General features: G+C 38.0%; 1 protein-coding gene across 1 annotated transcript in view; it reads right to left on the bottom strand.

Moving 5' to 3' along the window:
* Positions 1 to 184: 184 nt before the first annotated feature.
* The window catches only part of niban2a (niban apoptosis regulator 2a), an 18559-nt gene continuing 6135 nt past the window's right edge, over positions 185 to 12608 (bottom strand). The window contains exons 4-15 of the mRNA XM_077622741.1: positions 12345 to 12473; positions 12165 to 12270; positions 11886 to 12053; positions 5874 to 5989; positions 4405 to 4509; positions 4164 to 4326; positions 3665 to 3852; positions 3439 to 3594; positions 3167 to 3280; positions 2927 to 3034; positions 2543 to 2654; positions 185 to 2135 (exon numbers count right to left, since the gene is read on the bottom strand). Of these exons, the coding sequence (XP_077478867.1) occupies positions 1327 to 2135; positions 2543 to 2654; positions 2927 to 3034; positions 3167 to 3280; positions 3439 to 3594; positions 3665 to 3852; positions 4164 to 4326; positions 4405 to 4509; positions 5874 to 5989; positions 11886 to 12053; positions 12165 to 12270; positions 12345 to 12473 (2274 nt within the window). The 3' untranslated portion in view covers positions 185 to 1326. The remainder of the gene's footprint in view (positions 2136 to 2542; positions 2655 to 2926; positions 3035 to 3166; positions 3281 to 3438; positions 3595 to 3664; positions 3853 to 4163; positions 4327 to 4404; positions 4510 to 5873; positions 5990 to 11885; positions 12054 to 12164; positions 12271 to 12344; positions 12474 to 12608) is intronic.

Here is a 12608-nt window from a genome sequence, read left to right as displayed (position 1 = left end):
CCAAGTATAATACCAGTATATACACAACATTTAAAATAATTCTAATAACACAGTCAAGTGTAGATTTATTTTAAGAGTATATTTTAACCGAGCAGGCCCTTCACATTAATCAGGTTCAGAAAGGTCAGTGACCCCTGGTTCCACTATCAGCTCTAATCAAATTAGGATCAGACTGACACTAAAATAGAAGGCAGGAAATAAGTTTATTCAATTATCATACATATGTTAAGATGAAAAAAAGCAAGAATGCGATTTTTAAAAGCACAACCACACGCGTACAGGAATAAATAATCGAGCGTTTCCCTTCCGGTGAAAACACTGTTAGGTAAAGAATCTAAAAGCTTGCAACGTAATGTGCCAAGATGCAAAATGAGCTTTGCAATATAGGTTAAACTATGGAAATTAAAATAGAAAGAGAAGGATGTGCGGCTCTCTTCTCTGCATTTAAAAAGCAGATCACATACTTTAACCATCAATTTTTTTCCTGTAGTATAACTGTAAGTGTGCCCACTAACTGTTTTACGCTATGTATTACGATTACTCAACATTTCTAGATCCATTATTTGTATAAGCTTGTCATCCAGTCAGAAATTTGTGACTCATTTAAATACACATGCCAACACCTATGTGATAAAAAGGTACAAAATTCAAACATTTATGGTTTGCAAGATGAATTTGAGTTGAGCAAATGTAACCTTTGTGCTTAAAACACTCGTAACATTTGATAAAATGTATGTATAATGAAGCTGGGGAAATATAAACGCTAATCTTTGTCTTTATGTAACTTACCGTGTTCCTAAGTTTCAAAACTCTCACAAGTTAGGCCAATACCTATGAAAGCCATCGGTTTAAAAGCGAGACACATTAAGTATAAACTACGTGTATGTATTATAAATAGACACACTTACAAAAATAGATAACATTTCAAGAACTGTAGTAGTTAAAACACATCTGAACACATAAAAAGGATACTACATCACCCCTTGCTGTCAATCAGAAGGACGTGTGCGAGCACATTATTGCTAAAATTGGCCATCACTAGTCAAGGTTTTCCATCATGTCACTTGAATAAAACAGCATTTCTTTTCTGCTGATGTGTTTTCGTCAGGAAAAAAGCAAAGGATTAAAAAAACCATACGGTGCATTCAGTGTCACATACAAACTAGGACGCTTTCGAGGGCATAATTAAACTGCATACGTAAGAACCGCCGACCAAGTTCATATCTCCGAGATTCTAGGAAGATCGAACTGGTCATGAGGTGTTTGACATCCACAAGGAAACGATACAATAAGAGTCTTTATCTTCAACTTGAGACGTTTTTCTTCCTACGCTAAACCGACTTCCCCCTCAACAGGGTCAACGATACTTTCCTTACCATTGACCACCTCATTGATGACCTCATTGAGGACTTTTTGGACAAGTTGAGTCTCCTCAAGAGGGCTGGAGTCCGTAGCTAACGGAAGCTGTGTTTCCGAATCCGATTTTTCCGCGCAAACCTCCACCGTGTTTTCGCTCTCCCCTTGCACGGCTAAATCGATCTCCTCGATCGCGCTCCTAATGATCTCTTCTTCCTTATTCTCCTGTTTCTTGTTTCCTATGAGCTGCTGAACGAGCGACTGCGCCGATGTCTTATCCTGCGGCGATTTTAAAGGGACGTCCTCCACCGTTTCGGTAACTTGGCTCACTTCCTCCTGTTCTTTGTCCTCGGTTGGCACTGTCCCGTTGTTCACGTCACTCTTGACTTCATTTGGTAGCACCACTTCCTTCACCGGGTTGATCAGATCTCGGATTTCCTCCACGCTATCCGGGGATTTGGGGTCCGACTGCTCCTCGGAATGATCGGACGCGGTGGCCTCTTCCTCTGGGATGAGCTCCACACCTGGAATTTCCATACAGGACTCGTAGGGTATGGGGACGCCATCCAGCTGGATCATGGAGACCACTTGCTTGCGCCTTTTTCCAGAACCTCCTTCGCCATCGCCGCTGGGGCCCTCTGCTTCACCGTTGCCGAATTTGGTGGCCCAGTCCACTGGGGGGGTTTCACCAAGCAAGTGGAGGTTTGGGTCACTGTTGGTCATGACAATGCTGTCCCTGTAGAGATTGTGCTTCCTCTGGACGGCAGCTTCCTTCACCGCTATACACGGAAAAGTGAAAAGTTAAGATTGCAAATATTATAGAGAAGTTATTTTTCATTTTTTGTATTTTTCTAATGCTTCAAACCGGATTTCCATGGCTCAGAATCTCACTTCTTACATGCCTGAAATGAATTCAATATTTGCATCTCCATGTCACTCTGAGCCACTAAAAGTCCATAAATTGCCTGTTTTGCTATTAATGGAGTAATACTGAAAGGAGGCAAAATTGAGGCTTTTATTCCTAAAAATACGGTAGTTGAGAGTTGAGTGTGGTTTGTGTCATGTTTTTAGTGATAAACTAGAATGTTGTCAATTGAACCTAGCAATTGAATTGGTTACCTACACTTGGGTGTCCAATGAAAACCAAGTTGGGGATATAATTTAACATTTCATTCCTAATCCTCACCCATCATGATGTCCTTGGAAACAGACTGCAGCACGACCTCCTCAAACATATTTTCCACGAGCAGGAAACGAGAAAAGTCCGCAAAGATGAGTTCTTTGAAACGTGGCAGCTCCTGGCAAGGCAGTAGACACACATTCATTAATTTAATCTTCAATGTAATGTCATTTTTTTCCTTTTAAAGCGTCTCATTGTTTTCATGTGATTTATTTCATGTGATTTATTTCATGTAGTTTATTTCATGTGACAAGGGTTGCACTGGCCTGAAGAAACAAACACCTCTTGTAAATCCATGTCAGATTACATTGGCTTGACTTGACTGATTTAATGGTGGAAAAGTCAAAATGCTCCGGAGAATACGAGTGTAAAAAATACAATGCTACTTACGGGTGAGCAGGTTGGAGCGAGCTGTTGCAGCATGTATGGGATGATGATCTGCAGCAGAGCCTCCCGAAAGAACTTTTTGCGTACGGTGCTGCTGTCATAATCGTACTTCTGCCGAGAGAAACCAGCAACACAGAGAGATATGACTGACAGTTACAGTTTTAATTATTATGTCAACCATCTTCATGAAAAAAAAATCTACATATAAACCTAACATATGTATATTCTCTCTTCCTAAATTACCTTGAGGACTCTGTCCTGGCACCCTTGGATGACTTTACATAGTTCGTTATCTCCCTGGGAAGCCAAAGACTGCTGTAGCAGCTGCTCAAAAGTGTGTACCGCATTGTCCATTTGCTGTCACAACAAAAAAAAGGGTGTTTTGGTGTCACGCTCAACCAATGCAACGTTTAACAGGCAACTGCAAAATTGTTTCTTTTAGCCAAGCGGCAGCCACACCGACATTTGAGCTCCCTCCGATGACAACATGTGAACATTCCAGCTTAAATTCTCACCTCCCTCATGAGGATCTGAGCCCTGCTGACAAACACAGAAGGGCTGGAGACGTCGAACCTTTGCTGTAGCCCGTCCAGGTTGAGCTCCTCCACGTTATCGTAGCAACTCTTCATTTTGACTGGATGAAAAGCCAGCATGGAGAGCCTTTCCATGTGCTGATGGGAATATTGACACAGTGTTAGGTGCAAGGTGGTCATATATTCAGGCACTAAAAAAAGGACTTACCTCTCCCAATTTTGCTTGATCTCCCCCATTAACCAGGTTCTTGTTGATGTCCACAACCTCCCTAAAGAAAACATCCCTGACTTCAGAGAAACCTCGACTGGTGGGCTCCATCAAGGCATCTAAGATGGAGCCAATGTAAGGTTCGACACTCCTCTTCAGGAGAGACTCGGCTTTGGGTAACACCAGGGCTGCAAATGGGGAAAAATTTGAACATTATTTGTTGCTTAAAGTGTTATTTTTACACTGTCTCTACCACTTTCTTGAGCATATTATTTCTGTCAACTTTATTCATTGCTAAGATAATAAGAATCAGTCTGCTTTCGTTGAGAGCTCGCTAAATATGAGAATATTTAATGTTTCTTAATGTTCTGAAAGCATAACATTTACGTGAAGAACACGTGTGAGAATAAAACTAAAAAAAAAGAGAGAATCAAATCCACGCAAAAACTAAAACAGCATAATTTTCTGTTCATTTGCACTGAAATAAATAGAACATTACCTCGAATTTTGCTGGTAATATGTTCTTTAGACGTGATGACCTGGTCCATGTCAGTCCTCAGTCTGGAATCCAGCTCAACCTTCTGAACCTTGCAGGCTTCAACAAGGGTATTATACTCATTGTTGGTCTGGGCCAAAACTTGCCTGTAAACTGCATCTGAGATCTACAATGACATTCATGAATGATAAGCGATATTCTTAAAACTTCTCTGCCCTTGTAAAATAGTATCACGGGCACTCACAAACATCCAATCCCGCTGCCTTTGCTGCATCTTTCCTTTTAAACGAGGACCGATTGCATCCCTCAGTTCGGGATGGAGGGTCTCCATCACTAGATTTGACAGAATCTGGATGGACATAAGAACACATTCTGAGTAAGTCATGAAGTCTACAACATTCTTATTAGGAACCCGCACCTCATTTTTATTATTTGCTGTTGGGGAGAGGTATGTGGAGGAAAATAATTATAATTTACTAACCCTTGACACATAGAACCACCAAAATAAACATGAAAAAACACAGTGAGTCTATTGAGATGATTTCTTTAGAAGCAGAAAAAAGTGTATAAACACACACACACACACACAAATGTGCTTGTGTACCTCCAAGATACTTCAGTGTTTATCTACAGCTTGGAGAAATATTAGGTAGTACAAAAAGAACATCAACAAGGTAGAATTATGTATTTCGTATGCCTTAAGTTTACCCTGAGTAACCGAAATAGAGTATGGCATAATATAATATTTTTGTTCATATTTGCCTCAAGTTGATCCCACTAAAAAGCAACCAATCATAGAAATAGAGCAGAATATTCGATATACACGAATGAAAAGGGCCGAAGCTGTCACTTCAGGTGCAAGTGAAGACAAGTCACTATAAAAACAGATATACTATGATCCACCCTTTTAATGGAGCAAGAAGCAGTACATAGTGTGTTTGGTTGGCAAACAAACCTAATCTTGTTAAGCCGAGCAGATAACACAGGTATGTTTAAAGCTGCAGAAGGTGACAGCAGTGAACAGAGTGATTCAGGAGCGGTTTTAAAAAAAACAACTAAAAGGAACTCATTCAAAGGGGAGGCCGACTATAGTATTTGCGTGTCACCTTTTGCATGCAGTGAATGCAAGGGGGTGGTGTTCCTGACACACTCTAGGCACGATGCAGAAAATTTTTAAGGGCAGGAGCCAACAAGGACGTCATCAATTTGCTTCGGGATAGCATTAAACTGAATGGAAGATTAACTAATACTATTTGAACGTCTAATAAACAGTTAACAAACAAGAGGTTCCTTCATATCGAAATTCTAGGGCACTCTAGTTTGCAATGCAATAATGAGCAAATACAGTCAGAGTTGGCGAATAGGACTCCTAGGAACAAAAACGTAGTGGTAGCCAAAATATTTTGCGCAATATGAATATGTGGTCCAGAGGCTCTGTTAAAAATAGGACAGTGCTGCAAATCAATCTACTAATCTAATTTAATCTTTCATTTTAGTAGTTGGAATGTGTCCCAGTGGCACACTTTGACCAAAAGCCAGACAATCACAAAAATGGCAGTCACAGACAATCAGAAATTTTGTAGTGAGTGAACATTATATGCAATTCTGACTTTGATTTGTAATGCACATGTTTTTTTTTGGAATGTAGGAAGAAGCTGAGGTAAACTGACAATACATCCTAAAAAAAAAAAAAAGAGTGGAAAAATGTCTAACCTGGGGAGGAGTTCCACACATCATGTCCCAAGTTCCATAGTGTCCCTTTGCTTGTCTGTGCAGTCTCACACTGTCAGTGAAGGCTGGTGTCTGAACAGTGCAGTCTTCTGGCAGACCTTAGTTTGACAGGGAAGTGTAATGTTAGTAAAATGAGATCGCTTAGTTAACCCATACTGGAGAAAAATAAATCAAAGTCTCCACACTCCTGATCAAATACAAGTTTTTTTATGTAAAATCTAAAGCCAATGAAATTAAAGTAAATCATTTCGATCATCAATTTACGTCCCTCCTACTAACGAAGAGTACTTCTGATGACCCAAATACCCATTTCAGATGTTCTAATATAGATTTTCCAAACATTTTCCCATAAATAAACACGACTTGAATTTGTATTTTTTCTTCCAAATTCAGAGCCTGGCCTGAAAAGTTCCAAAAGCAATAAAAAAATGAATATGATATTTTTTTGCATATCAATGGTGAATCTAGGAGCAACTGTCATACCCGCAAAAAAAGAAGATTTTAGTTTTTTAGTTTTTGAACATATCTCACATGGTCACACCCAACTGCCCAGAATTTAGGAACTTTGTTAAAACAGCAACAGTTGTGTTTTTTCAGGAAGTTACTTAGTCATGTGGTTATGATGATTTGATGACTCTTGTATTAAAAAATATTTTTCATATGCCATAGCAAAAACAGATTCTGACAGATACATACATATGACCAGTTCACCCTAAATTACGCTCTAAAAATAATGTATATTTGCTTGTGACAGACATGCTTCCATACACGTTGAAATGTGAAATATTAATAATGAATCCAGCTATTTTCCCAGGCCTAAACACATTTTGTGCTTTAATATTACATTTATAAAAATGTATAATATATCATGTAGATACTGCAGCTTTACTTTAAATTGCCACAATGATTTGGGCTTCTTTGTCAAGTAAAACCTTTAAAAAAATTAAGAAAATGTTGTGATTTCAGGTCTGTGACTCAGCTGGCTGACAAAGTCAGGAAGCGAGTGAGAAATTGTTGGCAGGAGAGGGTGGGTGACCCGGCAGGAAGCTGCCCCTCCGCGATAAATTTGCAGGGATAGTTGAAAAGACCCCATGAAATACGGTCTTGGGGAAAGTTTACACCTACATGCTAGAATCAGAAGTATAAAGCACACAGACATGTTGGCAGAGTTACACTCTTCCATCCCAGAGAAAACCTTGCCAAACCAGCCAAGGATGAGCTGTATCAATAGATTTCAAAAATATTTACGATCAGTCAGTCAAAGCGGGTTGAAAACATGCGTTAAATTAGTACTTGAACTTGAATTGTGTTCAATTTCAAGAAAGATTTTTGTGTGTAGATTGATTTTGATTTTGGCCCAACCCAAGCCTATTTGAACTCAAAGTATCACCTTTTATTGTGATATCAATTCTTTTGGGAGGTTCAATAAGAATGTTATCTTGTTTATTTTGGTTATGCTCGCCAATGTAGTGTCAATACTATTAATGTAGCCTTTGCCTAATGATATTTTTGGTCACTGTGCCAAAGAGACTGACCACGAGACTATACAGTTCCGCTGTATGACTGGACATTATATAAATAGAACATGTGACCACACTATCTTTTAAGATATTTTCCCTACTTGACCTGCTCACTGCACCCTGCTAGGTTTGTTTAAGTGAAAATGTCCCAGACCTTCAAACTATCCCTCAATAATGGCCTTATCTAAACTTATCTAGCTTTCAATTCAAGGCTTTACAACTTGCATACAAGTGAAACGGAGCTTGACAACCATTACCTTTCCCTTAACATTTTAACAGTCAAATCCTGTTTTTGCCATTATACTACTCCTGAATAGCTAAAATTGTAAACCAAGGATCAGCCGGCCTGACACAATTCCACTCCTACAGTACTTCAATAAAATGTGAAAACAAATACTTGACTGATAAATCACACTAGGAATGATCTACAGACGCCTAGAGAATAAAAAAAAACATTCACATTGTGAACAAAATAGTTGATATACTTCCTTGTTGAGGCAAGAAATATCTGTAAAACACCATCTCATCTTATAATAATTCAATCTGCCCTTTGTTGTAAAAATATTTCACCAGCCCAATAAAGTTACAGTAGGTCAATAAGTTCAATTTAATTGTGGTACTTGAGTGTCCCAATTGTTAAAGTGCACATTTAGGTCATTTCTAGTAGGGGGGTGCTATTGTTTAATTGTGCTATAATATTTTCATTGTTATGGACTGACCGATCAAATACAGAAAACTGCAGAATTCTGTGAAATGAGGTCATTGTTTATCAGAAGTAATTAACAGGGGGCTACAAATCATTAGGCACCGAGTTATTTTTAACCGTTTAAACGGGCCAATCAGTTGATTTTATCCAAAAGGAGGTACTTTCCACACACACAAAAATAAATAAAATGTAGCTCATGCCAGAAGATTTACACTCATCTCATGAACATAAACTGCTACAAAATGTCTCTACTTTTGCCACAAATGCATAAAAAAGCTACAAATCTGTCAATGACCAAGGACAACATTATAATTCTAATCTTTTGGGCTCTAAATGAAACAATGAATAAACATTCCGCTTCAATTTGAGCATACTTACAAAAAAAACAGCCAGGTGGCGTGGGAATTTAAAACATTTGCAACGGCATACTGTGCACGCGCGTGTTTTTAATATCGTCAAGGAACTACAAAAAAGCGAAGGGCTCATGTCACCATTTTATGAGTCCCTGTTCTGTTTTTCCTCCAAAATGGCAACATGACAAAGGAGGTGCTTGGGCGTGTTAACACAGGTCAAATGCATGAATGTCGCCAATTGACACTGATGCAATTAACCTCTACATGCCACAGTCATAATAAAACACCAACACAGTCCTAATTCCTTAGAACATGTTCTTTTAGCTCGGGCTTTTAGTTGGAATGCACAAGAGGGACTCACTGAGCATGCCCAAACAAGTAAATGGCTGAACAAGTTTGGATATCGGCACTGCTTTGGTTTTATGAGTGAAATATAAGAACCACACTTGTTCTTTCTCATCTACACTTTGGGTCTGGTTTTCACATAGGAATTCACTGTATGGCATAACGCTTCTTGAACGTTAGGGATGCTTGAAAATAAGCCAAAAATGTTCACAGAACGCATTTAAAAGAATATTGGTCATTAAAGTGGGCCACTTTTTAAATGTTGGTGCTCTTTATAAAGCAAGTGACTCTTTTTGCTCATTTAAAAAACAAAAAAAGATTAAAATATTATCAATTAATCATGATTTTTTTCTCTACAGTATTTAACTTATTGCCGGCAAGAGATATTATGTATAAAATGAGTGCCCTGTAAGGGTTTAAAAAATGTGCATAAAAGGGTTAATTAAACCCAGTCATTCCTTGAGTGTTCTAATTTGAATAACTTTACCTAAAATTAGAACTAAGCACGTTTTGCAAGATCGCTCATTAAATAACCGTTTTCAAGAATGGTACACATTCTACAAGCTATTTAAATTATGATTAGCACTATGCTTACTTTGAGAAATGAAAAGGTTTCCAAGATAAAGCAAAAAAAAAAAGTTATTTAATTAATTTACATGATTTAGCAACTTGATGGCATCACTTTAACAGAAAAAAAGCCAAAGGGGAAAATGGTTCTCTGTTAGCTTTTACAATATGCACAAATATTAGAATTAGTTAGATATGAGCTACTATGCGTAAAAACTGTGAGCACCCAAACAACATAAATGGCAGATTTTAAGGTGCGTCAAGGTGTGTTCAACCACATGCATGATTTTGGTGCTGATTACTCTTACCCATTCTAGAACTTTTGCCAATTAATATACCGTACATATTTTTGGGGTAGATTTCGATCCAAATTAGTGTCTTAAACCAAGTAGGCAAAGACCATAATTTTCTTTTTTTTGTATTATTTTGTGCAGTAGTAAGAGGGAGTTGCTTATTCCTATTTTTTTTTTAATAATTATTGTTGAAAATTCTAGTATTATAATTAAAAAAATACCTGTACAGCACAGTTTGGTGTATACCAAACTTGAGAGTTGAATAATAACCAAGTGATGACCGTTATGAGTTTTTTAAAGCAAAGAATACTCATGTTAAAAGACGCCAACTTTTCAGGCAACCTGCGCAACATGCCGTCAACACATCAAGCGGGAAAACACGTTTGGACAGTGGATTCCTCAACACGCTGCTTAAGGCTGATTTGCTGAGACGAGTGCAAAAGTATGACAGCACGACAAAAATGCAATTACAGAATGTTACGGCATCCTTGGGCTTGTCTCCCTTTCTAACTTGTCAACACGCTAAACTCAAATGTTATTCCTGCTTTCACAAGAAAAGGGCGGGGTGTTGAAATTGACTAGATTAAAGCTAAAAATGCAATAATATCAAAGAACAAATAGAAAGAAATGAATGAGTCAGAATTGCAAATGGAAGACCTCTGATCTAACTCATGCTGCTCAAATTAAAATTTGCAAAACTGTTACGTTTATTTATGTTAAAAGGTGTTCCGGACTCCCTTTCTAAGTATTATACAAAATATTTAAACTATGTCCATAACCTCAGACCTGCTGAAATTTGACCGCGTTAAGCATTAACAATGGATTCTTTGTTTCATTGGACTTTGTAGTTTATTCTAACAATGTGAATTGTTATGTAATCAATGAAAGATGGAATGATAAGTCTAATTATTTTTGAAATATTTATCAGTTGCCTTTACTTTAACCAACATTTTGATATTTTTTAGGTTAACAATTGAAATGCTTTACTGTTTTGTTTAAAGGGTAGATTTTTTTAATATTGCCATTCTCACTTTTCTAAAGAGGAAAAAATAAACATTTTAAAGGTGTCAGGATCAAAGGTTCTATTCTAATGTTATATCACTATCTGCCAAATATATAAGTTTCACATAACTTGTGAACAATGCACAATGGTAAAGAGGACTATCAGTGTTTACTTTTCTTCGAAGGAAACCAAGTTAGTGTGACAGAGGAAACCATTAAAAATGTGACGACTAATGTTGCCATTTTGTGCCTTTTTAAACTCACGTGTACACTTTAAGGCCCTTCCATACGATTCCAAACCATAATTCATAAAAGAGCTTCATAGTAAAATAATTTAGACTTTAAAATACCTGAATTGTATTTAATGAAATACTGTGTAACTATTTTGAACTTGAGATGACCCATGTCTCTTCACTGCTCAAGTCCAGTGGATGATTCACGTTATCAAAGAAAAAAAACGAAGGAGGAAAAAAAAAAAAAAAACCTTAGTACCCCATTGTGAGCACTCTTCTTTTTTTCCACCACTGGACATTTCCACAAAAGTTATAGCTCTGAGGCTAGACGCCTCCATTGAATTTTTCTTTAGAACAACAATGACACAGCCATCTTGAAATTCCTTTTTAGCCAAGCATGTCCCATTAACTCATTGTAAACCACTTTATCCAATCCAAAACAACAGCACAATGGGCGCTTTTACCACGGTTAAGATGGGACATCCACTAACTTAGTTTTCAAATTTGCTTTTGGAGGATAAAGTGGGAGAATCACCAGCCTCTTTCTCAACTCTGTAACCTCCATACGACGTATACATGCTGTGCAGAAATCCCTCGAGTCAAATGAGAATTTTTAAGTCACAAAACCATGACTAAAACCCTTCACTTCAGCAATTCTATTTCAATTATTTGCATTTTTCTATAGTTGAGTTCTGCAAATTTGACTATTCTGAATTCCTAGCCCGTCCCCCATATTGATGAACAGGTGATTATACAAACTCATCTGTTTAACTATCCCCTCAGGCAACAAGAAAACGTTGTAATGTGCTTGTTTGAGACTGACTTATTCAAAAGAAAATATCTCCTGCTGTCACTGACGCACACAAATGACCCAAAAAGAATTTTGACATTCAACAATAGGAACATTGGGTTCCACTTGACGGCTACGCAAGTCATTTGGACACTTAAATCACTTTTCATTCGCATTTTTCTTACCGTTATTACAGTGTCGGATACAGTCTTGCAAGACGGCGTGCCATTTCTGCTGCTCCTTTTCCGTCATCACGCAAAAATAGTGGTGACGGGCGTACGGGTGCCACAGGATGAGCGGGAATGAAGTGGCGCACTTGATAAAAGGACCGCTGCCCAATTTGGCTTTGACATCTAAGGGAAAGTACATAATTAAGAAAATTGTCGATATTAATCCCTGACGGTTTGGTTGATGGAGAAAGATTGCATGATGTCAGTGATGAGACCAGGTAGATAGTCTACTACCTGGGAGGCTGCTGTTAATCAGCTCAATGTAATCTTCCATGGAGGTCAGGGCCTTGTAGCCGGCACAGTTGATGGTCACTTTGGGATGCAGACTCCGCTCATGTGCCTGTTGAAATGACAAATTCACCCTTGTAATGGCCAACTTGAAATTGGGAGAAGTTGGAAGTAAAATGAACTTACCGTTTTACTCTCATAGAGGTTGATGCTGTAGTTGTTTGGCACTGAAACAAAGCGGTTCCTCCACTTGCGATTCTCCTCAAGGTATTGGAATAAATTCCCGGAAAAGATTAAACGACCCGCTAAAGGATCCTGTGGGGAAAAAAATCAACACATTAAAAATCAATAAAGGACAACAATGATGTTTGAATGGAAAAGCTTTGACTCCACGTTCTATAAGAAGATTGAATGCACTTAAAAAAAACGGAATTTTATTGACTTGTTTTG

Source organism: Stigmatopora argus, chromosome 16 (genome assembly GCF_051989625.1).
Source record: "Stigmatopora argus isolate UIUO_Sarg chromosome 16, RoL_Sarg_1.0, whole genome shotgun sequence".
NCBI classification, from domain to species: Eukaryota; Metazoa; Chordata; class Actinopteri; order Syngnathiformes; family Syngnathidae; genus Stigmatopora; species Stigmatopora argus.
The sequence above is the reverse complement of the archived record's forward strand: the minus strand, read 5'-3'. Positions and strand labels throughout refer to the sequence as shown.